Below are 27,989 nucleotides of genomic sequence, written 5' to 3' on the forward strand. Positions count from 1 at the left end.
GCTACTCCAAACGCCAGCCGGTTGTATTGATAGAGACCTTTTATGGGTGTTGATCGTAAGGTAATGTTTCGAAGCTTCTTCTACCTCCATTTGCAAGTACGCCTGGGCTAGATCAATTTTGGTGAAGCATTTACCACCAGATAGCAAGGCGAAAATATCCTCAATTCGTGGAAGCGGATATTGCACCGTGTGAAGGACTGGGTTCACTGTCACCTTAAAATCCCCACAGATGCGGATCTTCTTTGGTTCCCCAGGCGTATTACTCAACGACCTCTTCATTACAGGGACAATGGGTGTAGCCCACTCGCTCCAGTCCACTTTGGACAGTACTCCTGAACGTTCCAACCCTTCCAGCTCTGCTTCAACCGCTGGTCTGATCGCATAAGGCACTGGTCTGGCCTTCAGAAACTTTGGGCTTGCATTATCCTCTATTTTAATTGTTGCTATTATTCCTTTTAGTGTTCCTAGTCACTCCTGGAACACTTCTTTTGCGTCAGTTAGCATTTTTGACAGTCGGCCAGGTGTGACGTCGTCATCCTTTTTGTCTTCCACCTTCAGTGCCTGTATGGAATGCCAATCTAAATGTATCTTCCGGATCCACTCACGTCCTAGCAGTGGTGGTCCTCCATTTGGCAATACATATATATCCATTTTAGGTATTTCCTGACCTTTATATGTCACTTTCACCCTTATTTTTCCTTTGGGGTAGACTTTTTGCCCCGTGTACGTCTTCAAGACAATCTCTGTAGCTTTCAAGGGTATATGTGAAAATAGCCGCTTGTAGTCTCTTTGATTTATGACTGTTAGAGCTGACCCTGTGTCCAATTCCATTTCCACTTGGACTCCGTCTATCTTGAGTGTAACCCAGATAGTCTGGTGATCCTCTATTTCGGTTACATTATGTAGTTTCAGACAACCCAGCTCCTTGCTTCCGGAGTCTGTCACTTTTCTGTTCGTCTGAACTACTGTCCATCACCTGGTGTACCTTTTTGTACTTCTCCTGTGGAGATTTCTTACTGTTGGTTTTCTTCCCAGACCTGCAGACTGTTGCTATGTGTCCTGCTTTCCCACACTGTCTGCACACTTGGTCCTTGAACCAACAATCTTTCTGGTCATGTGTTGTTCTGCCGCGGCGATAGCACTTCCCTGTTCCATAGGTCATTTCGTTGGTGCCGTATTCTTGCGGTCTCCGTTGTATCTCTGCAGCGCCCCTTGCGGCTGCTTCGTGTGATACTGCCATATTGAAAGTTTTGTCCAGCGTAAGGTCCTTTGCTGATAGAAGCCGTTTCTGGGTTCCTTCACTTTGTAGCCCACACACAAACTTGTCCCTTAACGTGTCTGCTAGTCCCGCTCCAAACTGGCAGTATTTCGATAGCTTGCGCAGTTCCGTTAGGTACTCAGCATTGCTTTCGTCTTTGTGTTGGTTCCTTTTATGGAACTTAGATCGTTCTGCTATCAGCAGCGGTGTGGGGCTTAAGTGGTCCTGTAGGATTTCTACTATGCTTCCAAAATCCGTGTTTACCTGCTTCTCTGGGGTTATTAGATTTCGCAGTAACCCATAAGCTTTTGCACCCATGGAATTTAGCAGAACCAGTGCTTTATTAGCATCTGGCACTTCATTCGCCCTGCAGTACACCTCAATACGTTCCACATATGTCGCCCAATCTTCGACTTCATTGTCGAACGTAGAGATACTGCCACTCTTCGGCATCCTTGGTTGTGCGTTAACTATCCCCAATGGCGCCTCCCGCGCTTCCCCTTCTTCTCCGCTGGCACAAAATGGCGTCTCCCGCGCTTTCCTTCCTTCCCGCGCTCGCCCGTCTTCTCCGCTGCGGCTTCGCAAAATGGCATCTCCCACGCTCTTCCTTCTTCTCTGCGGCTCAATGGTGCCTCCCCGCGCTCTCCCTGCTTCTCAATGGCGCCTCCCGCGCTCTCCCTGCTTCTCCGCGGCTCAATGGCGTCTCCCCTTGCTTCGCCCCGCGGACCCTGATCAGCCCGTGATCCCTGGCTGTGCTCTGCGCGTCCTTTTGATATTTGTCGACGCCACTCAGTCTAGAACCCGGCTGTTTCTTACCCTCTCTCCGGTTTGCAGTATTTTTCCTCGACGCCGCTCGGTGATCAATCCCCGGCTGCGCCCTGCTCTCTTCACCCTCTTTCTTACCCCGTCGACGCTGCCCGGCTCTCTCTCTCTGCCGTCGGTCGGCTCCAGCCGCCGCTGCTCGGGAAGGGTCTGCTCAGGACCTGTCGTTGGTCTCTTACTGCTCGTTGTGGCTGGGGAACCAAGCCCGGCCCTTCACAGCCTCCCCAGCAAAGTTGGATCTCTGCCTGACTGCTGGGCGGTTGCTCGCGGTCGACGCCCGTGTTCCTGGACGCGACTTTTTTTGTTTTTTTTGTTTAATGTTGCAGGTAGATTCGCATCAACACTCATCGCCACTGTTAGATCCGTGGTTCAGTGGATAAAGAATTACACGGATGCTGTACATAAACAAACAACAGGTCTTTACTGGAGGAGGGTCATCGCTAGACTGGAGTACAGAGGCATGCGCACAGCTTATATACCGGTGTGGTTACTGCCGGTACTACAGTATACAGGAGCTGTAAAAAGTAGTTCTGACTTAAAGCGCATACACTACAGACCCAATCTCTCCTGATACATCATTCCTGCCATCCCAGGTATCAGTCTGGTGAATCTTCGCTGCACTCCCTCCATGGCAAGAACATCCTTCCTCAGATAAGGCAAACAAAACTGCACACGATACCCAAGGTATGGTCTCACCAAGGCCCTGTACAACTGCAGCAAGAGATCCTTGCTCCTGTACTCAAATCGTCTCGCTATGAAGGCCAACATACCATTTGCCGCCTTAACCGCCTGCTGCACCTGCATGCTTACCTTCAGCGACTGGTGCACAAGGACACCCAGGTCTCGTTGCACTTCCCCTTTTCCCAATCTATTGCCGTTCAGATAATCTGTCTTCCTGTTTTTGCCACCAAAGTGGATAACCTCGCATTTATCCACATTATACTGCATCTGCCCAATCACCCAACCTGTCCAAATCATACTGGAGTTTCTCTGCATCCTCCTCACAGCACACATGCCCACCCAGCTTTGTGTCGTCTGCAAACTTGGAGATATTACATCTAGTTCCCTCGTCTAGATCATTAATATATATTGTGAATAGCTGGGGTCCTAGCATCGATCCCTGCGGTACCCCACTAGTCACTGCCTGCCACTCGGAAAAAGACCCCTTTATTCCAACTCTTTGCTTCCTGTCTGCCAACCAGTTCTCTATCCAAGTCAGTACCTTACCCCCAATCCCATGTGCTTTAACTTTGCACGCCAATCTCTTATGCGGGACCTTATCGAAAGCCTTCTGAAAGTCCAAATACACCACATCCACTGGTTCTCCCTGATCTATTCTACCAGTTACATCCTCAAAAAATTCCAGTAGATTAGTCAAGCATGATTTAGCTTTTGTAAATCCATGTTGATTTTGTCCAATCCGGTCACTGTTTTCCAAGTGCTCTGCTATTACATCTTTTATAATGGACTCTAGCATTTTCCCCACTACCGATATCAGGCTTACCGGTCTATAATTCCCCGTTTTCTCTCAACCACCTTTTTTAAATACCACCTTCGCAATAATAAGCGACTTTCAGATGAAGGGAGGCCTTCGTCTGTATGGGGCCAACAATTTTCTTCCTATGGCTGGTTCGTGGAAGTCCTTATCTCTGTCGTCTTCAGCAGAGCTGGGGGAAGGCCTCCCTCCGGCGAGGCCAGTCCGGTACTGACTCTGCCACCGGTTACTGCTATAGCCCACTGGTGCTGCATGTTTCACCACGTGCAGACCCCTCTTGCTTGCTATCTAGCCCACGTGGAGCGCCAATGTCTAAGATGGCGCTTGGGAAGGGTGGAGCCTCTGACTGCATCCTCAGCAGGATTGTCCTCCTCCATGATCTGTTCTTCTGCAAGAGTCTCTTATTATTGTGAAGGCCCTAGAAGAAAGAGAAGGGAGGAGTTAGGATGTCAGAAGCTGCACGTGATCAGGTGATAGTCTGGAGAATGCAGGTTGATCTTGCTAAGCTTGCTGCCTCTGTGCTAAGTTGAATGAAGAGATAAAGTAATATGCAGACACCGTGCTTGGGTCTTGTCCTATATGTGTGAGTGATAGTGGATATGTTGAGAGGTGGCAAAGGAAGATGGAATGAGAATAGGGCGGTGTTGAATGTAAAGGGAGTGTGTGTGATGTGGAGTGAGAAAGGAGTGGTAGGAGTGCAAGTGGCAAGCGAGAAGAAAATGGTGCTAGTGTGTGGTGTGAAGATAGGAGAGGAAGTGTGTATATATTTGGAATGAGCAAGAGACATCTTAGCATGCCTTTGTGATTGTATGTTGAAGGATGTGATGGAGGGGAGTGGTGGGGGAGGGGTTGAGAGATGTGTTGTGTTGTCAGGTAGTATTGAGAGATGAAGAGATGTACTCAACCTTACTGATCTTGTGCAGTCAGTGAACCTCTTCCTACATTGAGCCAAGGTCCTCACAGAATCACGGATTCTGGGGATGATGTTGGTGGCACTGCCCCTCTCAGCCGCCTCTGTCTAGGCCTGCTTGACAGTGGCCTTGGGGTTGCTCCTGCGGGTGCTGGGGAACTGTACTTCCCTCCTGACCCTCATTTCCTCCACTAGGACCTCCAAGGATGCATCAGGAAAGTGGGGGAAAAGCCCTTTGACTTATCTCTGCAGCCAACAAGTCTTCAATGATTCAATTAAAAATGCAAGCAGGGAATGCAGCCTCAAAGTGGAGTCAGGGAGTGCGCTTGAAATTGTGCGGGTCACTGGATCGGGCGGGCAGCCCATTCTTCAAATGTTAATGAGTCCTGGAAGTTAAAATGGACTGGATCTCGCTGACAACATCATGGGGGCTTGCTGCCTACATGCATGGCACCCGTCCTGAGTAAAAGTCAGATAAGCTAGAGTAAGTTAATGTTTTGTATATAACAAGTACCAGACTCAATATTGAGGCTTCATGCTGTCACAACTGCTACTCAATGATTCAGTTCCCTTTACTTGTCTTTTTCCAGCTCTTTGACTTTGATATTGAAGTGAAACCAACGTTGGAGGTGCTGGTGGGAAAAACTATTGAACAAGCTCTGCTAGAGGTTATGGAAGAGGAGGAGCTGGCTAACATGCGTGCTATGCAACGTGACTTTGAGGAGCTTCGCAACGCAGAACTTGCAGAAGTACAGCGCATGGAAGAGAAGGAGAGACGGCACAGGGAGGAAAAGGTATAGTTCACCCCAATTTAAGATGTATTATGCAAAATGCATTTCCTTACACTGATGTATAAGACAGGTGCAAAGACTTCAGAGTTTAAGAAACAAATTAAATAACTTTGCAGTTAAAAGATAATTAAGAAGTAGGGCTCTTAAGTCAATGTAGGTTATTATGATTTGGCATTTAATTCTAATTCATTTCTGGCAAGTCTGAGCTGCACACAGACTTATGGCTTGAATAGTCCTTGAATATGTTGTTGCCTTCCAAATCTGTGCCAATCTTTCCTTCAATTCCATGTTTGAATCTCTCCAATCAGGTTTCCGCCCTTGCCACTGAAATGACTCTAAACAAAGTCACAAAATGACATCCTCTGTGACTGTCCTTCTCGACTTTTCTGCAGCCTTTGACACAGTTGACCATGCCATCCTCTTCCAGTGACTCCTCTGTTGTCTAACTCCGTGAGACTGCCCTTGCTTGGTTCCACGCTTAACCATCCAATCGTAGCCAGAGTATCTCCAGCAATGGCTTCTCTACCCACTCGCACACTGTTATTTCTGGAGTCCCCCAAGGATCTATCTTGGCCCCTCACCTACATTCAGCCCCAGAAGACATGGGGTCAGATTCCACATGTACACTAACGACACCCAACTCTACCTTTCCACCACCTTGTTCAACCCCTCCACTGCCTCTGCTTTGTCTGACTGCTTATCCAACATCCAGTCTTGGATGAGCTGCAGTTTTCTCCACTTAAACATTGGAAGACCAAAGCCATTATCTTTGGCCCTGCCATAAACTCCGTACCCTCAGCACCAAATCCATTCCACTCCTGGCCTCTGTCTTGGGTTGAACCAGACTGTTCGCAACCTCTGCGCCCTATTTAACCCTGAGCTGAGCTTCTGACCCCATACTCCATATCACTAAGAGAGCCTACTTCTACCTCTGTAACATTGCCTGTCTCCACACCTACCTAGGTGGAAAGATTAGAAAACAGAATATTTTTTTAAATGGTCAGAAATAACTAAATGTTGGTGTTCAGAGAGACTTAGGTGTCCTAGTACAAGAAACAGAGTTAGCATGCAGGTACAGCAAGCAATTAGGAAGGCAAATGGCATGTTGGCCTTTGTTGCTAGAGGGTTGGAGTACAAGAGTAAGGAAGTCTTGCTGCAATTGTACAGGGCTCTGGTGAGACCACACCTGGAGTACTGTGCACTGTTCTGATCTCATATAAGGAAGGATATACTTGCCTTTAGAGATGGTGCAACGAAGGTTCACTAGATTCACTAGAGGGATGAGAGTGTTGTCCTATGAGGAGAAATTGAAACATATAAGATTCTCAGGGAGATTGACAAGATAAATGCTGAGATTGTTTCCCCTGGCTGGAGAGTCCAGAACTAGGGGGCATAGTCTCAAGGTAAGGGGTCGGCCTTTTAAGATTGATGATGAGGAGGAATTTCTTCACTCGGTGGTGAATCTTTGGAATTCTCTGCCCCAAAGGGCTGTGGATGCTCTGTCATTGAGTATATTCAGGGCTGAGATAGATAGATTTTTGGACTCTAGAGGAATCAAGGTATATGGGGATAGGGCAGGAAAGTGGAGTTAAGGTCGAATATCAGCCATGATCTCATTGAATGACTGAGCAGGCTCGAGGGGCCGTATGGCCTACTCCTGCTCCTAATTCTTATGTTCTTACATCCATGTGTTTGTCACCTCCAGACTCGACTATTTCAATCCTCCCTTGGCCAGCCTCCCATCCCCACCCTCCATATACTTCAGCTCAAACAAAGCTCTGCTGCTCTTATCCTATCCTGTATCAAATCCTGTTCACCCATCACCTGTGTGATTGCTGACCTACACTGGCTCCCAATACCACAACACCTCAAATTTAAAATTCTCATCCTCGTGTATAAATCCCTTATTAACCTCGCCTCTCCCTATCTCTAACCTTCTCCAGTGCTATATTCTTCCAAGAACTCTGCTTTCCTCCAAATGTGGCCTCTTGTGCCTCTCCCACTCCCTCTGCCCCACCTTTGACAACCATGTCTTCAGCCATCTCGGCCCTACACTCTGAAATTCCTTCCATAAACCCCTCTGCCTCTCTACCTCTCTCTCCTTTTGAGACCCTCCTTAAAACCCACCTTTGTCACCCCTCCTAATGTCTCCTTCTTTGGCTCGGCATTCAATTTTGTCTGATTACACTTGTGAAGTGCCTGGGGATGCTTTTCTACGTGAAAGGTGCTATATAAATGCAATTTGTAGTTGTTGCCACTAGTCATGCAGTAATACTGTAAAGGACAGTAGTCACTGAATTTTTGATTTGCTGCACTAGAGCAACTTTGTTACTTACCATACCTTAATTTATGTAAATATAGTCCTTACAAGAGAATATATAAACTTTGGTGGGGTCCACTAAGCCAAGGGAGAAAATTTGAAGGCTGCAACCAGTCTTTTTTTAGGAATGATTCACATTCCCCAGCACGTGAATTGAGTTGTAGAACCTCACGTGACTAGAATTAATTTTACACTTCTTACCAGACCTGTATTTATCAGACTCTATTGAGAGCTCTTGGCTGGTTGGCTTGGACTCTGGTCTACTATACAGGTGTTGTTGACATCCTTTTCATTTACTGTGATCTCCTCATTAATTCTGTAATGTGTAGGGTATTCCTTTCACTATTCTTTGGAAGGTTAATAGTTTGGGAAGGCGAATGGAGATTCATCTGTTTCAAATTATAAAAAAATTTTCATGTAAAATTGTATCTGGATTAGGGCACTGGGACTTTTTAAGAATGTAAGTCATGGCTGCTTTGTGTTAAAATCCTTTGCCCTGTTGGCTTGATAGCCTGTTGAGAAGGCAAATACACAGGCAATAGAATATATTTGCTAGCTTTAAGGGAGATGGCTTGTCTCTGTTTATATTATTACTTGCAGACTGAACCCTATGGAGATCATAGAATAGTACAGCACAGAAGGAGCCATTCAGCCCATCGAGTCTGCGCCGGCTCTTTCGAAGAGTAATCCAGTTAGTCCTGCTCTTTCCCCATATCCCTGCAAATTTTTGCAGTTTTATTAATTCCTCAGACAATGAATAGTGCCTCATCTTTGCTTGACATACTCAACTGGTTAACTCCATGTCACAGTGCTGAAATTGAACTCCATGCTGCCTAGCATCCATGTTTATGTCCAACCAAACCTCTGTTAAAGGACACTGGAGGGAAAAAAAGCTCCAAAATCTAGAATGGTTTATGTTGCTCTTAGAAAACAGTTTAAAGTATCAAAATACTACGGATGCTGGAATCTGAAATAAAAACAGAAAATGCTGGAAATACTCAGAAGGTCAGGCAGCATCTGTGGAGAGAGAAACAGAGTTAGTGACAAACATCCACTATAAGCCCACTGACTCCCACAGCTACCTGGACTACACTTCCTCCCACCTCACTTCCTGTAAGGACTCTATTCCATTCTCCCAGTTTCTCCGTCTTTGCTGCATCTGCTCGGACGATGCCACCTTCCATACTAGTGCTTCCGATATGTCTTCCTTTTTCCTCAACTGAGGATTCCCCTCTACCGTGGTTGACATGGCCATTCCATTTCCTGCACTTCTGCTCTCAACCCTTCCCCTCCCTTCCAGAACCACAAAAGGGTTCCCCTTGTCCTCACCTTTCAACCCACCAGCCTCCACATTCAATGGCTCATCCTCTGCCATTTCAGCCACCTCCAGCGTGATCCCACCACCAAACATATCTTCCCCTCCCCTCTCAGCATTCCGAAGGGACCGCTCCCTCCGCGACACATTGGTTCACTCCCAACAGCCCCTTCCCTCCCTGTACTTTCCTGTGGAAGCGCAGGAGATGCAACACCTGCCCTTTTACCTCCTCTCTTCCCAGGGCCCCAAACACTCCTTCCAGTTGAAACACCGATTTACGTGTACTTCTTGCAATTTAGTATACTGTATTCGCTGCTCATGATGAGGTCTCCTCTACATTGGGGAGACCAAACGCAGATTGGGTGACCGCTTTGCAGAACACCTCCATTCAGTCTGTAAGGGTGACCCCGAGCTTCCAGTCACCTGTCACTTTGATTCTCCACTCCACTCCCGCTCGCACCTCTCCGTCTTTGGCCTCTTACACTGTTCCAATGCAGCTCAACGTAAGCTCGAGGAACAGCACCTCCTCTTTCAATGAGGCACTTTACAGCCTTCTGGACTCAACATCGAGTTCAACAATTTCAGACCATTACCTCTGCCCCTATTTTTTTCCCCAGACAGCAGCTGTTGATGATTTTGCCATTCCCATTTCCCGCATTTAATCTCTCCTGCCTTCCACCCTATCACAGACCATCCCTTTTGTTCTTTCCTCCCCTCCCCCCTTTCCCTGCCTCTGCACCTGGTTAAAATCTGTTACATCTCTAACTTTTTCCAGTTCTGACGAAAGGTCACAGACGTGAAACGTAAGCTCTGTTTCTCTCTCCACAGTTGCTGACCTGCTGAGTATTTCCAGCATTTTCTGTTTTTATTAAAGTATCAGAGAGATGCATTGAATTGTGATTTTTTTTTTATCTACAATTTATTTATCATCTGTATAATTTTGCACAAAGGTTTGGGTCATAGGAGGCATGGGCCTGCTGATTGATGCTGCCTTTATGGTGAGGACAAGTTAAATTATTGGGAGAGGGCCTGAATTGTAACTTTATGCTTATTGAAAGAGGTGAGAAGATCTCCTTGTGCTTCTAATATTATGCAAAATATCAAAAATTTAAACAAATTATTATATATTTTAACTATACCTAATTTGTGGCATTATTCTGGGTATCTCCTGTACTTTCTTTTTCAGTTCTCCTGTACTTAATTGCTTAGAATTTTTCCCTCCCTCTTCCTCCCTACACTCCATATTTTGTTATGGTGTAACTATGTCAATAAATAAAAACAATGTAATGTATATACCTTTTTAAGGAGGGAACTATCTTTTACAGCTCATGTATACTGCAGTACCGGCAGTGACCACACCTGTATATAGCCCTAAGTAATCTGTACAGATCAGTTGCAGTGTGAGCCACGTTGAGTAAACGCCTGTTGTACTGTTCTCCGCAGTCTGTGTCTTATTATACACGGACGCAACATTGGCGACGAGGCAAGTTCGAACCTACCTGCAACTCTGCATCACCTCCCGGGGATTCGTTCCTGGAGATCAGTGGATTGGAGGTCAAGGCCAGAGACTCGGGCGTCGACCACGGGCAACCGCCCAGTCATCCAGCAGAGACTCGAGAATTGCGGGGGAGGCTGTCGAGAGCCAGGCTTGGCTTTCCAGTCGAGGTGGTCCAGCGAAACGGGCTGGCAACAGGTAGTGCGCAGACCCTTCCCGGACAGCGACGGACTAGAGCCCGACTGAGCGGCACAGCAAAGGGCCGAGCGGAGAGCGTGTTCAGGGGCCGAGCAGCGTCGGAGAGAGAGACGCGCAGAAACCCGCGAGGCGCCGCCATTGCCACGAGGACTGCCGAGAGCGGCGATGGCAGCAGCGCAGGAGAAGCACGCGAAACCTACAAGGCGCTGCCATTGCCACGAGAACCGCCGGGAGCGGCGTTGGCAGCAGCGGGGGAGGAAGGAAAGCGCGGGAGACGCCATTTTAAGCCATTGGGAGACCCAAAATGCCGAAGAGTGGCAGTATCACCGCATTTGACAATGAAGTCGAAGATTGGACTACATATGTCGAACGAATAGAGGTATACGGCAAGGCAAATGAGGTGTCAGATGACAAGAAAGCGTCGGTATTGTTAAATTTAATGGGTGCAAAGACGTATGGTTTATTACGAAATCTAGTAACCCCAACGAAGCCAATGGAAAAGAGTTTTGAAGACATAGTAACGATACTAAAGGAACATTTAAACCCCACACCGCTGCTGATAGCAGAAAGATTCAAATTTCACAAATGGAACCAGCATAAGGATGAAAGCAATGCTGATTATTTAACAGAACTGCGCAAACTATCGAAACACTGCCAGTTTGGAGCGGGACTGGCAGATACCTTAAGGGACAAGTTTGTGTGTGGGCTTCAAAGTGAAGGAACCCAGAAACGGCTTTTATCTGAAAAGGACCTTACGCTGAAAAAGGCTTTCAGCATTGTGGTATCATATGAAGCAGCAGCACGGGGCGCTGCAGAGATACAACAGAGACCGCAAGAATATGGCACAAACGAAATGTCATATGGAACAGAGAAGTGCTATCGCTGCGGCAGAACAACACACGACCAGAATGATTGCTGGTTCAAGGACCAAGTGTGCAGACAGTGTGGAAAAGTAGGACACATAGCACGAGTCTGCAGGTCGGGAAAGAAAACCAGCAAAAAGAAAAGTACAAGAAGGTACATAAAATGACGGAGAATAGTTCAGACGAACAAAAGAGTGATAACGACTCCGAAAGCAGGGAACTGAGTTGTCTGAAACTACATAATGTGATCACAACGGAGGATCACCGAACCATTTGGGTCACTCTCAAGATAGCAGGAGTCCAGGTAAAGATGGAATTGGACACAGGATCAGCCCTAACAGTCATAAACCGACGGGACTACGAGCGGCTATTCTCTCACCTACCCTTGAGAGACACAAAAATTATTTTGAAGACTTACACGGGGCAAAAAGTCTACCCAAAGGAAAAATAAGGGTGACCATTATATATAACGGTAAGGAAACACCAAAACTAGACCTGTATGTATTGCAAGATGGAGGACCACCATTACTGGGACGTGAATGGATCCAGAAAATACAACTGGATTGGCATTCCATACAGGCACTGACTGTGGCTGACAAAAAGGATGACGATGTCACACCTGGGCGACTGTCAAAGATCCTAACTGATGCGAAAGAAGTGTTCCAGCAAGGACTCGGAACACTAAAAGGCATGACAGCGACGATTAAAATTGAAGAAAACGCAAGCCCAAAATTTTTTAAGGCCAGACCGGTACCTTATGCGATCCGCCCAGCCGTCGAAGCAGAGCTGGAGAGTCTGCAACGTTCAGGTGTACTGTCCAAGGTAGACTGGAGCAAGTGGGCTACACCCATCATCCCTGTGATGAAAAAGTCGTTGAGCAGCACGCCTGGGGAACCAAGGAAGGTTCGCATCTGTGGGGACTAAGGTAACAGTGAACCCGGTCCTTCACACCGTACAATATCCACTTCCGCGGATTGAAGATATTTTCGCCTCGCTATCTGGAGGGAAACGCTTCACTAAGATTGATCTGGCCCAGGCGTATCTGCAAATGGAGGTAGAAGAAGCATCAAAAAAATACCTCACAATCAACATCCATAAAGGTCTCTACTAATACAACCGGCTAGTACAAAGAAGGTTCACTCGGTTAATCCCAGGGATGAGGGGATGGACATATGAGGAGAGGTTGAGTAGATTGGGACTCTACTCATTGGAGTTCAGAAAAATGAGAGGCGATCTTATTGAAACATATAAGATTGCGAAGGGGTTGGATCGGGTGGATGCGGGGAAGATGTTCCCGATGGGTGAAACTAGAACTAGGGGCGTAGTCTTAGAATAAGGGGCTGTTCTTTCAAGACTGAGATGAGGAGGAACTACTTCACTCGGTGGTAGGTCCATGGAATATGCTGCCCCAAAAAGCTGTAGGAGCTACATCATTACATAAATTTAAAACAGAAATAGACAGTTTCCTAGAAGTAAAGGGAATTAAGGGTTACGGGGAGCGGGCAGGAATTTGGACATGAGTCTAGGTTCGGATCGGTCATGGCCCTGTGGGTAGCGGAGCGGGCCCAGGGGCCGTGTAGCCTGATCCTGCTCCTATTTCGTGTGTCTAATTCTGTTAGATTCAGGAGATGGTTTTGTGATAGTGGATTGGCGGTTAGGATCAGATCAGCCATAATCTTATTGAATGGCGGAGCAGGCTCGAGGGGCCGATTGGCCTACTCCTGCTCCTATTTCTTATGTTATGTATTCGGGGTAGCATCAGCTCCGGCTATTTGGCAGAGGGCAATGGAACAAGTCCTGCAAGGGATCCCAGGGACCCAGTGTTATTTGGATGACATCCTGGTCACGGGCAAAAATGACAGTGATCACCTTGCCAACCTGAAGCAGGTGCTCACTAGATTGCAGGAATATGGGCTCCGAGCTAACCGCCCCAAATGCGAGTTTTTTAGAAAACAGATCTCGTATTGTGGCCACGTTATCGATAAAGAGGGGTTACATAAGTCCCCAGAGAAGATTGAGGCAGTAGTCAAGGCTCCAGCACCGGAAAATGTGTCACAACTGAGGTCGTTCCTTGGGCTGGTAAACTACTACCATAAGTTCTTGCCAAATTTGTCTACAATACTACACCCACTGAACACCCTACTGCAAACTGGGGTGCCATGGAAGTGGAGTGACGAATGTAGACAAGCTTTCCAGAAGAGCAAAACACTAATCACATCGAAAGAGGTATTGGCCCATTACAACCCAGCATTACCAATTCGGTTGGCATGTGATGCGTCGCCCTACGGCGTTGGAGCGGTGCTATCGCACAAATTCTCGGACGGCTCAGAGAGGCCAATAGCCTTTGCATCACGATCACTAACCTCAGCCGAGCGTATCTACGCCCAGATTGACAGGGAGGCCCTCGGCCTAGTGTGGGGAGTGAAAAAGTTCAATCACTATCTACACGGGCAGAAATTCACCTTGCTGACGGATCACCAGCCTCTTGTCTCCATTTTTAATCCGAAGAAGGGCGTTCCGGTGATGACTGCGCAACGACTACAAAGATGGTCACTTTTTCCAGGGGCGCACCACTGAGATTGAATACAAGGGCACGAAACAGCATGGAAATGCTGATGGGCTATCACGCCTGCCACTCTCTACTGCGGAGGAAGCACCAGCAATGGATCCTGTCGAAGTATTCCATTCGACTATAGTTGAATACCTACCGGTAACTAACGCTTGTATCGAAAAGGAAACCCGAAATGACCCGACACTGTCTCGGGTATATGATTTGACGGTGAAGGGATGGCCAGCACATGGCGACTCGCTGTTGCCAGCATTCTCGACAAGGAGAGAACAGCTGTCAGTATGCCAGAGGACCTTGATGTGTGGATCCCGAGTGGTAATTCCACCCAAGTTAAGGGATAGAGTGCTCAATGAGCTTCATGAGGGTCATCTGGGAGGGGTAAAAATGAAAAGCCTAGCCAGGGCTTGTGTGATGGCCGGGAATCAATAAACAAATCGAGGACCTGACCAAGAGTTGCTCAGGATGCCAGAAAGTCCAAAATGCACCACCACAGGCCCCTCTACACCCATGGGAGTGGCCCTTATATCCATGGCAACAGGTGCATATTGATTTTGCTGGTCCATTCATGGACTCAATGTTTTTAATAGCCGTGGATGCGCACTCAAAATGGCCTGAGGTCATCAAAATGTCCTCCACCACCACGGAGAAAACTATTGCAGTCCTACGGACCATTTTTGCCAGGAATGGCTTGCCAGAACAGATTTGCTCCGACAACGGACCACAGTTTGTGTCCGAAGAGTTCCGGAGGTTCTTGAAAAAGAATGGGGTAAGGCATTACACATCCGCCCTGTATCATCCAGCCACAAATGGATTGGCTGAGAGGTTCGTACAAACCTTTTAGAAGGCAATAAAGGCTATGTACAATGACAACATTCCGCTGCAGCACAAGGTGGACAATTTCCTGTTCGCCTACCAGAATGCGACACATGCAGTCACCAACCAGGCCCCAGCCATGATGTTCTTTAACTGAAGGTTAAGATCTCACCTGGATTTGCTCAGACCAAACGTACGAAGAGATGTTGAGAGTAAGCAATTCCAGCACATCCATGAGAAGCCAACAAGGAGCTTCAATGTAGGGCAACCAGTCTTGGCCCGCAACTACCGAACAGAAAAATGGCAGCCAGGAACGATATGCACACGGCAGGGCCCACTAATGTACACAGTGGACGTTGGAGAGCATCGTGAGACGCCATGCTGACCAGATCCTAGAGTCACAGGAACAAGTTGACCCCATGCCTCGCCCATACGTACCTGGTGATGAACCGACGTACAGGTCGCATCTACCCCAGAAACAGTAGCATCGGAAGCTGATGAACCAACCGACGACAGGGGGCCAGAATCGCCTCCGCACCAAGAGCAAGACACTCGGGAAAGGCACGATCCAGAAAGGATCAGGATGCCTCCCCAAAGACTGAATATATAAATAGACTATTTTCAGCTAATGTTGCATGTTAAAAGTGTTAATTGTAATTAGTTTGATATTTAGTTGTTAAATGAGTGTTATGGTACTGTTAATCTAAAAGGGGAGGAATTGTAATGTATATACCTTTTTAAGGAGGGAACTATCTTTTACAGCTCATGTATACTGCAGTACCGGCAGTGACCACACCTGTATATAGTACTGAGTAGTAATCTGTACAGATAAGTTGCAGTGTGAGCCACGTTGAGTAAACACCTGTTGTACCGTTCTCCGCAGTCTGTGTCTTATTATACACGGACGCAACAAACAACAGCTTGCCTCTATAGCAGCTATAATTTAGAAAAATATCCCAAGGCACTTCACAGGAGCAGAATTTGAGAAAAATTGACAACAAGCCAAGGAAGGAGATTTTAGGAGGGGTGACTAAAAGCTTGGTCAAATAAATGGGCTTCAAGGATGGCCTTAAAGGAGGAGAGAGTTGGAGAGGTTTAGGGAGGAAATTGTAGAGCTTAGTACCTAGGCAGCTGAAGGCACAGCGGCCAATGCTGAGGTAAAGTGAGTGGATGCACATAAGGCCAGAATTAGAGGAGCAGAGTTCTTGGCGGGTTGTAGGGCTAGAGGAGATTACAGAGAAGGAGGTAGGGGCAAAGCCATGATGAGATTTAAACATAAGGATGAGAATTTTAAATAGGAGGCACTGGGGGACCAGGAGCCAATGCAGATCATTGAGCACAGAGAAAGAAAGAAGAAAGACTTGCATTTATATAGTGCCTTTCATGACCACCAGATGTCTCAAAGCGCTTTACAGCCAATGAAGTACTTTTGGAGTGTAGTCACTGTTGTAATGTAGGAAATGCAGCAGCCAATTTGCGCACAGCAAGCTCCCACAAACAGCAATGTGATAATGACCAGATAATCTGTTTTTGTTATGTTGGTTGAGGGATAAATATTGGCCAGGACACCGGGGATAACTCCCCTGCTCTTCAAAATAGTGCCATGGGATCTTTTACATCCACCTGAGAGAGCAGACGGGGCCTCAGTTTAATGTCTCAGCTGAAAGACAGCACCTCCGATAGTGCAGCACTCCCTCAGTACTGCACTGGAGTGTCAGCCTAGATTTTTGTGCTCAAGTCCCTGGAGTGGAACTTGAGCACAAAAGGTGATGGGTGAGCAGGACTTGGTGCATGTTAGGATATGGGCAGCAGAGATCTGGCTGAGTTAAAGTTTATGGAGAGTTAAGGTTGGGAGGTCAGCCAGGAGAGCATTGCAATAGGGATGAAGATGGGCAATGTTGCAAAGGTGGAAATAGGTTGTCTCCTTGATGGAGAGGACTTAGGGTCAGAAATTCAGTTTGGGGTAAAATAAGACACCAAGATTGTGAACAGTTGACTTCAACCTCAGGCATGGCCAGGAAGGGGAATAGAATTGGTGGCGAGGGTACAGAGTTTGTGGCGGGAGCCAAAGACTATGGCTTCAGTCTTCCCAATGTTTAACTGAAGGAAATTGTGGCTCATCCAGGACTGGATGTTGGACAGACAGTCAGCCAACACAGTGGCAGTGGAGGGATCGAGAGAGGTCGCAGAGAGAGCAAAATATCGTCAGCGTACATGTGGAACCTGATGTCATGCCTTAAGATAATGTCGCACATAGATAAGGAAGTGGCGGGAACCAAGGAAAGATTCCTGGGCGACTCCAAAGGTAACGGTGTGGGGACGGGTAGAGAAGCCATTGCTGGAGATGCTCTGGCATAATTCGATTAATAAGAGTGGAACCAAGCGAAGGCAGTTCCACTCAGCTGGACAAGGAAGAAGAGGCATTGGAGGAGGATGGTGTAGTTGACTGTGTCAAGGCTGCAGAGGTCAAGCCTGACGAACAAGGGTAGTGCACCTTGGTCACAGTCACAGAGGATGTCATTTGTGATTTTGATTCGGGCCATTGCTGTGGCAGGGGCCAAAACTTGATACATGCCTTGCATCATCGTAGCTGCAGCCCCCTCCTATGCAGCATATTTCATCTGAGAGAGTGAGTGAGGAAAGCATCCTGCTGCCAGCCTTCAACCAACAAGGCTCTAACTTGATGCTGAGAATTATGTGAGAGTGATCCTACTCTGCTGGTTTTACCATCGTTCTGTGTTTCTCCCAATGGCGTGGCCAAGATCATGGAATTATGATGTAAATTTATGCCTTCCCCAACTGTGAGCTGCACCTTGCTACCAATGTTACTCCACTGAAGTTCTTGAAATGGTTGTGAAACTTCAGATAAAGTACTGACATTTCTGTCACAGTTTCACCATGTAATAATGGAGCCCTATGTGGTATTTTACAGAAACATCGCATGGCACAACAGCAGGAAATGCTAAAGAAGGAAAAGGACACTTCAGATAAGGTTGCAGCCCGTGCATTTGCCCAAAATTATTTAGCTGATCTAATTCCTACAGTCTTCACTACTCTTCGGGATAATGGCTACTTCTATGACCCTGTGGAGAGAGGTTTGACTTTAATATATTTTATAGCTACACAAATCTTTGCAATAAAATATTACTGAAATTTGGTTTTCTAATGAATGGATTTGGTTTGTGCATTAGTTTATCCCTTTGGTCTGGCCCCCTACCCCCCGACTCCGCCCCTGCCTCAGCCCATCTGCTGCTGAAACCCTCATCTATGCCATTGTTACTTCTAGACTTGACTATTCCAACACTTGCCTGGCCGGCCTCCCATTTTCCACCCTATATAAACTTGAGCTCATCCCAAACTCTGCTGCCCGTGTCCTAACTCACACCAAATCCTGTTCACCCATCACCCCTGTGCTCACTGACCCACGTTGGCTCCTGGTCCAGTAACGCTCAATTTTAATATTCTCATCCTTGTTTTCAAATCCCTCCATGGCCTCACCCCTCCCTATCACTGTAACCTTCACCAGCCCTACAAGTCTTCCAGGTCTCTGCGCTCTTCCAATTCTGGCCTCTTTAATCGCTCCACCATCAGTGGCTGTGCCTTCAGCTGCCAAGGCCCTAAGTTCTGGAATTCCCTCCCTACCTCTCTCCTCCCTTAAGACGCTCTTTAAAACCTACCTCTTTGACCAAGCTTTTGGTCATCTATCCTAATATCTCCTTATGTGGCTCAGTGTCAAATTTTTTTTGATAACGCTCTTGTGAAGTGCCTCGGGACACTTTACAACATTAAAGGTGCTATATAAATGCAAGATGTTGTTGTTTGCCCATTTACTTTTATTGAACATCTGAAAACTGTACAATACTAACATGAATGACACATTTCACAAGTTTGCTTTTTGTTCACTATTTCCCAACTATTGTATTTTATTACCTTCCTACTAATGAGCAGAGCAAATTCTACCATTTATTCATTGAATTTCCATCCTTACTGATTCTGATCCTGAATGGCAATTCACACTGAGGTACAATTCCTGAGGCAGACATCATGTACCCCAACCAAGTTGTCATTGTTCACCTATGAACTTAGACATTGGGTTATCATCTCACAAGAAGTTACTGTCTGATTATATTTTTCCTCTGTTTTTCCCAGCCCAAGGTTGCAGGCTAATTGTAGTGCCCCCAATGAAATCAGCTAATGCTCCATGGACCAAGGATCGAAATGGTCATGGCACAGTGTCACACTACTTAGTGCAGTTACCCACAGAACAATCGAGGAAGGCCAGAGGAAACTAGACCAAGTTCCATGGTTACCCCCACTGGGTTGACTTTCCCTTCATTTGTATTTGAAAGTTGAATTACTTCCAATTAATTAATAAGATTGTTGATTCATCCAGCCCCTTATCCTTGTTATGTGGATGCAAAGAATGTTTTACATTCATGAGACCGGGCCCATTTGTAAGACCAGACAGCTGTTTGTGTGCTATTGTGGGATGCTGAATGACCAAATGACTGTTGCAGGCACTGGTACACTGCAAATGAAGAGGAAATCCCCAGAAAATGAGTATGGGACAATCAACTCTCGGGCCACATCTTGAGCTTACCTCAAGAAGGTTAATTTAGAGATCATCCACTAGGATAAAGTCTCATCGTTTCATCACACGGTGCCATTTATTAAAGAGCTTTAGTATTTGATGGAACTGTTTTTGATGCAGGTGTTCAATCACATCCCAAGTGTCCAACTTTTCTTCCTTGATTGAACTACTTGTACAAACAGGAAAATAAGATTACCTGTCTTGTAGGACCTCCTGCATTCCTAATCCCAAAATATCCTTCACATACCACTCACTTGCCTATTCATTTATGTATGTTCACAATGTGATTTTGATTTGTATTCACTAGTACCTGTTTTGTGGGTTGAGTTCTGAGATTCTTCACTGCACCTAGGAAAAGTACTGATGAGCCTGGGGGAAGACCCCTTGTATACAGCCTAGGAAGTGGAGCATTTGACACCCTTGTGTCAAAATGCCATATAAAGGGATACACCCCTCAATTCTTGCCAGTGCTGACTGGAACTTACAACTAATGATACATATAGGGTTGAAGAATGCAGTTGACCCTATAGATAGGTCATCCAAATTTTTACTTAGTCAGAAATTGATGATACATTGATCTGCACAACCATCTTGATTTGTAGGGATTTGTATTTTTTTTAAATTATTATACATTCTTTTGTTCAAACTTATTCTGCTTTGTCAACTAACATAGTGTGTCTTTAGAGTGGTAAGAAAATTGAGCTATTGGTGCACTTTTTCATGGCTGGTCATTTACCCCATTAGATGTGGAGAAAGTTTTCCTGCCTTGGCTGATGGGAGAGGTAAAGAACTCGATAGAGAAGAGAATTTTGGGAAGGACTATGTTGGACGGTAAGTAACTGACCTATCCAAACAATTCTGTTTAATTTCTATGTATAAACTCAATTATTTCATGTGCAACAGACTAAGACAAAAGTTTATTTTCCTCTCCAGCTTTTGCCCTTCCTCACCTAAAGACACTAGGGGGGATTTTAACTCCTTCCGCTTGGCAGAAACCAGGCGAAACCCAGACAGTTGAGGCATCCACCTTCGTGGAGCAGACGCCTCATTAATATAAGTAAATCAGAGTCCTGTTCCTCAGATAGGACCCGAGGCAATTTGAACAGCCTACTGGCTGGAGCTGGTGAGCTCCTCTGGGTCCCGCCAGCTACCCTGGTCACCCCCTTCCCAGCTTGGAAACCCGGTCAAACTCCCTCCCTTTGTTCCCCAGCTGGTGCAGACCACTGAGGCTAATTGTAACACTCCAACTCTTACTTTGACTGAGATCAACTAACTCAGCACAAATTGGGAATCCCCTCTGGGATCAGCTGGTCGGTATGGCCTGACGCTACACCAAGCAGTATCTTTGCCCACATGGTTATTGGCGAACCAAGCAAAACATTTTCTCAAATCTTTGTCAGATATACAAATCCCTGGTTAGACCACACCTGGACTACTGTGTTCAGTTCTGGGTACCACACGTTCGGAAGCAAGTGCAGCATAGATTTACCAGAATGATACCTGGATTCCATGGGTTAAATTACGAGTAGAGATTACACAAACTAGGGTTGTATTCTTGGAATTCAATTGGCAGTTGTTCATTTTAAATCTGAGATTGATAGATTTTTGTTAACCAAAGGTATTGAGGGATATGGGACAAAGGCGGGTATATGGAGTTGGGTCACAGATCAGCCATGATCTTTTTGAATGGTGGAACAGGCTCGAGGAGCTAACTGACCTACTCCAGTTCCTATGTGTTTGCTGATTTCACCAGTCTGTCTACGTCCTCCTGAAGTCTGCTACTGTACTATCATGCTTACTGTTTACTATGTTGCAAAGTTTTGTATCATCTGCAAACTTGAAATTGTACTCTCTATACCCAAGTCCATGTCATTTATATATAACAAGAAAAGCAATTATCCTAATACCAACCCTAATACCGAACTGTGGAGGACCACACTGCATCCTCCCCTCCAGTTGGAACAACATCCATTCATCACTACTCTCTGCCTCCTATCCCTTAGCCAATTTCGTACCTTTAATACCATGTGCTTCAACTTTCCAAAGAAGTCTGTTATGAGGTACTTTATCAAATGCCTTTTGAAAGGCCATATATAGAACATCTGCACTATCTTTATCAACCCTCTCTGTTACTTCATCAAAGAGGTTAGTCAGACACAATTTGCCTTTAACAAATCTGTACTGAGGGTCCCTTATTACCCCACGCTTCTCCAAGTGAGAATTAATATTGTACTTGACAGTGGTCTCTAGTAGCTTTTCCACCACTGATAAACTGATTGGCCTGTAGTTATCAGGTTTAGCCATCTCCCCTTTTTTGAACAGGGGTGTAACATTTGCAGTCCTCTGGTACTACTCCCATATCCAAGAAGGATTGAAAAATTGTAGTTTGAGCTTCTGATGTCTCCACCCTTACTTCGCTCAGCAATCTAGGATGCATTCCATCTGGACCGGGTGACTTGTTAACTTTGAGTGATGCCAACCTTTTTAGCACCTCCTTTCTATCTATTTTTATCCTATCCAATATCTCTACCCCCTCTTCCTCTCCTACGACATTAACTTCATCCTCTTTTGTGAAGAAAGATGCAAAGCACTCATTCAGTACCTCAATGATGCCCTCTGCCTCTACAAGAAGATTTTCTTTATTATCCCTGATCGACCCCACCACTCCTTTAACTATCCTTTTACTTTTTATATGTTTATAAAAGATTTTGGGGTTTGTAGGAACATGGGTTCCTAACTAAAAGACTGAGTTCTAATCAGGCGATCAAACAAAACGAGCTTTAATGAAGCAAACAGGTTTTAACAAGAAACTGCAGGATAACATCGAATGTAGGTCTGCTCTCTTCGGAGGCTCCACGAGGACTGCTCCGGCAGTCCCGTGGCTGACGTCATGACGTCATCACGTTTTCCCGCCAGTGGGGAATCACGTGATGAACGGCGTGACATCACGTTTTAGCTGCGCTGTTAAACTAACCACGCTCTGTACAGTTAAACAGCATAAATAAAGATACAGACACAGGCTGTAGCTAACATGTTGTTAAAGGACTTATATACAAACGATCTGAGTCCTTTGGTGGCTCGGCCACATGCGCCCCCCCCAGAATTGTCTTTAATAGCAAAAGTGAGGCGTCGAGGAGGCCTGACAAGTCTGTCCAAGTGACTTCGGTAACCCTGCAGAGGAAGCTGATGAACGGTGGTCGAGCTGGCGGGTGGCTGTGGCTGATCTGGCACGGCGGCTGCGGGCGGTCGGCCACGTTTCGGCGGTTGAGCGATGACGACTGGGCGGTCCAGGTCCAAGTGAGCCGGCTTCAACCGGTCCACCGAAATGTGATCCGGCTTTCCTCCGATGTCGACCGAAAAGGATTTGTCTCCCGATTCGATGACGCGGAAAGGACCAGTGTAAGGGGGCTTGAGTGGATCCCGGTGAGCGTCGTGGCGGATAAATACGTACTCTGTTCTTCAGCTCAGCTGGCATGTGGGAGCTCTGTAGGCCGTGATTTGATGTAGGCACCGGAGCGAAGCATCTGGCCGCTTCCTGGTGGCTGACGAGTTGTTGGGAGGCGGACCATGGCTCTGTGGGAGAAGGGAGGAAATCCCCTAGTACTCTGAGCGGCTGGCCATAAACAAGTTCCGCCGAGGATGATTGCAGGTCTTCTTTGGGCGCCGTACGAAGACCCAAAAGGACCCATGGGAGTCTGTCCACCCATCCCGCACCTTGAAGACTGGCCCGTAGGGTGGCTTTAAGCAATCTGTGGAATCGCTCGCACAGGCCGTTCGCCTGTGGATGATAGGCGGTGGTACGATGAAGTTTGGTGCCGAGCCCCTGAGCTACAGCGTTCCAGAGCTCCGAGGAAAATTGTGGCCCACGATCAGAAGAGATGTCCGCCGGTACCCCGAAACGAGCAACCCAACAGGAGATGAAAGCTCTAGCGATGTCTGCCGAAGTGGTGGAAACCAAAGGAATTGCCTCTGGCCACCTAGTGGTGCGGTCCACCATGGTGAGGAGATGCGTCAGCCACCAGGAAGGCGGAAGTGGCCCCACAAGGTCCACATGCACGTGGTCGAAATGACGCTCCGGAACAGCGAACGTAGCCACTGGAGCTTTTACATGACGCTGGACCTTGGCCTTCTGGCAGACCACGCAGGTGTTGGCCCAGTCACGGACATCCAGGTGCATACCCTTCCAGACGAATTTCGCCGACATTAGCCGTTGTGAAGCCTTCATACCAGGGTGTGACATCCCGTGTATGGCGTCAAACACTTTCCGGCGCCATGCGATTGGCACGATAGGTCGGGGAACGCCCATGAAGACGTCGCAAAGGAGCGTGGTGCCTGTGGCCTGGAAACTGACGTCGGTCGCTTGGAAACTAGAGGGGACGGTTCTGTATGATTGAACCTCTGGGTCCGAGGCCTGATCCGCAGTCATGAGGGCGTAGTCAATCCCCAGGTGAACCACATGGACCGTCGCGCGGGAGAGGCAATCCGCCACCAGGTTGTCTTTACCAGACACATGTTGAATGTCCGTGGTAAATTCAGAAATAAACGTCAGGTGACGTTGTTGACGAGCTGACCATGGTTCGGCGGTCTTGGCCATGGCGAACGCTAGAGGCTTGTGGTCGACAAAAGCCGTGAAGGGACGTCCTTCTAAGAAGAACCGGAAATGGCGGATGGCTAGAAAAAGGGCCAGCAACTCCCGATCGAAAGTGCTGTATTTTCTTTCATTTCTCCGTAGTTGACGGCTGAAAAACGCCAGCGGTTGCCACGTGCCGTTCACCCACTGCTCCTGCACTGCGCCGATGGCGTAGTCTGACGCGTCGGTGCTAAGGGCGATGGTGGCACCTGGAAGTGGGTGCGCCAGCATGGTTGCGTTGGACAAGGCACTCTTGGTGTTGATGAACGCCTGGTCCATCTCGGCCGTCCAGCTGATTGGATCCTTACCGGACTTGCCCTTGAGGGCTTCGTACAAAGGTTGCATAAGCTGAGCCGCCTTAGGGACGAATCGGTGATAGAAATTGACCATCCGGAGGAACTCTTGCAGGGCCTTGACGGTTGGCGGGCGCAGGAAAGAGGTAACAGCTTCCACCTTCGTCAGTAAGGGGACGGCGCCGTCTGATGTGATGCGGTGTCCCACGGTGGCATAGTGGTTAGCACTGTTGCCTCACAGCGCCAGGGACCCGGGTTCGAATCCGGCCTCGGGTGACTGACTGTGTGGAGTTTGCACATTCTCCCCGTGTTTGCGTGGGTTTCCTCCGGGTGCTCCGGTTTCCTCCCACAGTCCAAAGATGTGCGGGTTAGGTTGATTGGCTATGATAAAAATTGACCTTTAGTGTTAGGGGGATTAAATATGTGGGGTTACAGGGATAGGGTGGGATATGTGTTGGTGTAGGGGTTACGGGGATTGGGTGGGATATGTGTCAGTGCAGGCTCGATGGGCCGAAATGGCCTCTATCTGCATTGTGATTTCTGTGAAATCGATCCACTGCAGGCCGAACTGGCACTTGGCCGGGTTGATGATCAAACCATGCTGACTGAGGCATGTAAAGAGGGTACGCAAATGGCAGATGTGCTCTTCCTTGCTAGCGCTGGCGATGAGAATGTTGTCGAGGTAGACGAAGATGAAGTTTAGGTCTCTGAGCACGAAGTCCATCAAGCGCTGGAAAGCCTGTGCCGTGTTCTTCAAGCCAAATGGCATCTGCAGGAACTCAAAAAGGCCGAAAGGGGTGATGACTGCGGTTTTCGGGACATCTTGCGGGTGCACGGGAACCTGGTGATACCCCCAGACGAGGTCGACTTTTGAAAAGATGGAATTTCCCGCCAAATGGGCCGAGAAATCCTGAATACGCGGGATCGGGTGCCGATCAGGAGTAGTGGCGTCGGTAGTCACTGCATAGCCGCCAGCCGCCGCCCGGTTTTGGAACAATGTGGAGAGGCGAAGACCAGGGACTATTCGACCGGCGAATAATCCCCAGCCGCTCCATGTCGAACTCCGCTTTCGCAGCCGCGAGCTTGCCGGGTTCCAGCCTTCTAGCCCGTGCATAAACCGGGGAGCCAGTAGTGGTGATATGATGTTCAACACCATGCTTCGTGGCCGAGGAGGAGAAAGTGGGCCTGGTCAGCTCTGGGAACTCTGAGGAGCCGAGTGAAGTCATCAGGAGATGGGAACGCACAGGCGATAGAGCGCGACACGGCGGTACCATGGTGGCACGGAATCGAGTGGAAGGTGGCTGCGTTGATCAACCAGCGGTGCCGGACATCGACGAGGAGGCCGTTGGCACACAGAAAATCCGCCCCTAGGATGGCCTGCGAGACTGTGGCCATGACGAATTCCCAATGGAAGCGCTGACCGCCGAAACACACCTGGACCCGCCGCTTTCCGAAAGTTCGAATGGCTGCACCATTAGCCGCCACGAGGTTAAAAACCGTGGTCCCCAGCTTGCATATCAAGATTCGACACAGGTAGGATGCTACACTGCACCCCGGTGTCGCAAAGGAAACGTCGACCCGATAGGGAGGCGGTGATGCAAAGAAGTTTCCCCGAAGATCCGATGGCCATCGCAGCTGCGGAGCGCCCGTTAGACCCGGTCCTTCTTCGCCAGGAACGCTGCAGGAGCTTTGTTTTTCTTTTGGGCAAAAAGCTGCAGGGAGAGCGGCAGCATCGTGCTTTTGCGCCAAAATGGGCGTGGTAGGAGCACCAGCCCGCTACAAGAGGAGCTGGAGCCGTGTCTGTGGGGGATTGGCATCTCGTGGCAGCGCAGCACTGCTGGGTTACTGTGAAAATCTTATCTGCTTCGCAGCAAGCTCTGCGCCGTCTGTGACCTCGGACCTGGCTAGGGCAGCCTGCACCTGCTCCAGCAGTTGGCAGAGGAATAGCTCCCGGAAGAGAAAGCATTCCGGTTCGGCACCTAAAAGCGTGAGCATTTGGCTCATGAGCTCGGACGGTTTGGAGTCCCCGAGGCCGGGCATAGCGAGAAGCCGGCGAGCGCGTTCTGACTTCGAGAGCCCGAAGACGTGTAGCAACCGCGCCTTTAACGTATCATACTTGCGGTCAGTAGGAGGACTACCGAGGAGGCTGACGATCCGTGAGGCAGTGGTGCTATTGAGGGCGGAGACCACGTAGTAATAACGGGTCTGATCCACGACGATGTTCCTGATGGCGAACTGGGCTTCGGCCTGGATAAACCACACGGCTGGTTGCTGCTCCCAGAACTGTGGCAGTTTCAGAGTCACGGCGTTCTTTTCCATGCTGAAGATCTTCCGCGAAAACCGTTCGCGAAAGTCGGGGCCACCAATGTAGGAACGTGGGTTCCTAACTAAAAGACTGAGTTCTACTCAGGCGATCAAACAAAACGAACTTTAATGAAGCAAACAGGTTTTAACAAGAAACTGCAGGATAACATCGAATGTAGGTCTGTTCTCTTCGGAGGCTCCACGAGGACAACTCCGGCAGTCCCGTGACTGACGTCATGACGTCATGACATTTTCCCGCCAGTGGGGAATCACGTGATGAACAGCGTGACGTCATCACGTTTTAGCCGCGCTGTTAAAGTAACTACGCTCTGTACAGTTAAACAGCATAAATAAAGATACAGACACAGGCTGTAGCTAACATGTTGTTAAAGGAATTATATACAAATGATCTGAGTCCTTTGGTGGCTCCGCCACAGGTTCCCTTTTATGTTACCCGCTAATCTTTTTTCATACTCTCTCTTTGGTCAATAAAAAATAGTCAAATGAATAGCAGGGCAGAAGCCCACCAAGGGCTTTATAATCATGCATTCTTTAAAAGTGCATGTTAGCTGACATAGCATGTATCCAGCATTCAAGAAAGAAACCAGCCTGAAGCAATCATAACAAAGTCAGGCCTTTCATGAAAAAAAGATAGTGAGCTGGTGTGGGTACTGTGTAACTTCTAATTATTACAAGTGTGTGTGTTTGTTCCTTGTTTTGCAGTAATACTTCGTGATGTGATTAATAGCAGAAAGCAGGCTTTGACACAGATCAAATCTTAGAGACCAACAATGAAGTGATGGGACGAGACACCTATTTGGAAAGAAGGAATGCCAGAAATTTGTATCTTGCTGTTTGCTAACCAGTTCTGCTTTGCTTAATAAACTATCAATCTGTGATGAAAATGGCAGTGCGACACTTGGGTATTTGTTTCTTATCCTCACATTCTGCTTTCTTCTCTACTGACTGGCAAGTATTTTAGTTTAAGCCCTGAAACTTCAGACAAGAGCAGGTCTCTTATTTAGGAAATTGACTTTGGAGATGGAAGATTAATGGAACTGTTTCTTGCTGACAGTCCAACTTTCAAAAGTATAGTGCATCAAAATGTCCCCTCTGTCCTCTAAGAGACAAAGGGCTAGAAATTGGCTTCCTTTGCACCTCCCGTTATCGCCTCCGGGGGGCGATAGCGACTTACTGACTGGGTGCAGGGAAATTCAATGTGGGGGTAGCACTGGCAGTAAAACTTACCGCCTCAATCTCCTGCACCCCAGAGATCGTGACATCATCCGGTGTGCATCGCCCCGTTACCACCCCGGATCCTA

The 27,989-nt window shown here is 47.6% G+C and overlaps 1 protein-coding gene across 2 annotated transcripts in view; it reads left to right on the top strand.

Annotated features, from left to right (window-relative positions):
* The window catches only part of rsph3 (radial spoke head 3), a 64,949-nt gene extending 37,377 nt beyond the window's left edge, over positions 1-27,572 (top strand). For both annotated transcript variants that reach the window (XM_085981531.1, XM_085981532.1), the window contains exons 5-8: positions 5,076-5,279; positions 17,782-17,944; positions 20,185-20,271; positions 27,391-27,572. In XM_085981531.1, coding sequence (XP_085837657.1) covers positions 5,076-5,279; positions 17,782-17,944; positions 20,185-20,271; positions 27,391-27,449 — 513 coding nt within the window. In that variant the 3' untranslated portion in view covers positions 27,450-27,572. The remainder of the gene's footprint in view (positions 1-5,075; positions 5,280-17,781; positions 17,945-20,184; positions 20,272-27,390) is intronic.
* The last annotated feature ends 417 nt before the right edge of the window (positions 27,573-27,989 follow it).

Source organism: Somniosus microcephalus, chromosome 3, assembly GCF_052327205.1.
Source record: "Somniosus microcephalus isolate GS21.2 chromosome 3, FLI_Smic_1.0, whole genome shotgun sequence".
NCBI lineage: Eukaryota > Metazoa > Chordata > Chondrichthyes > Squaliformes > Somniosidae > Somniosus > Somniosus microcephalus.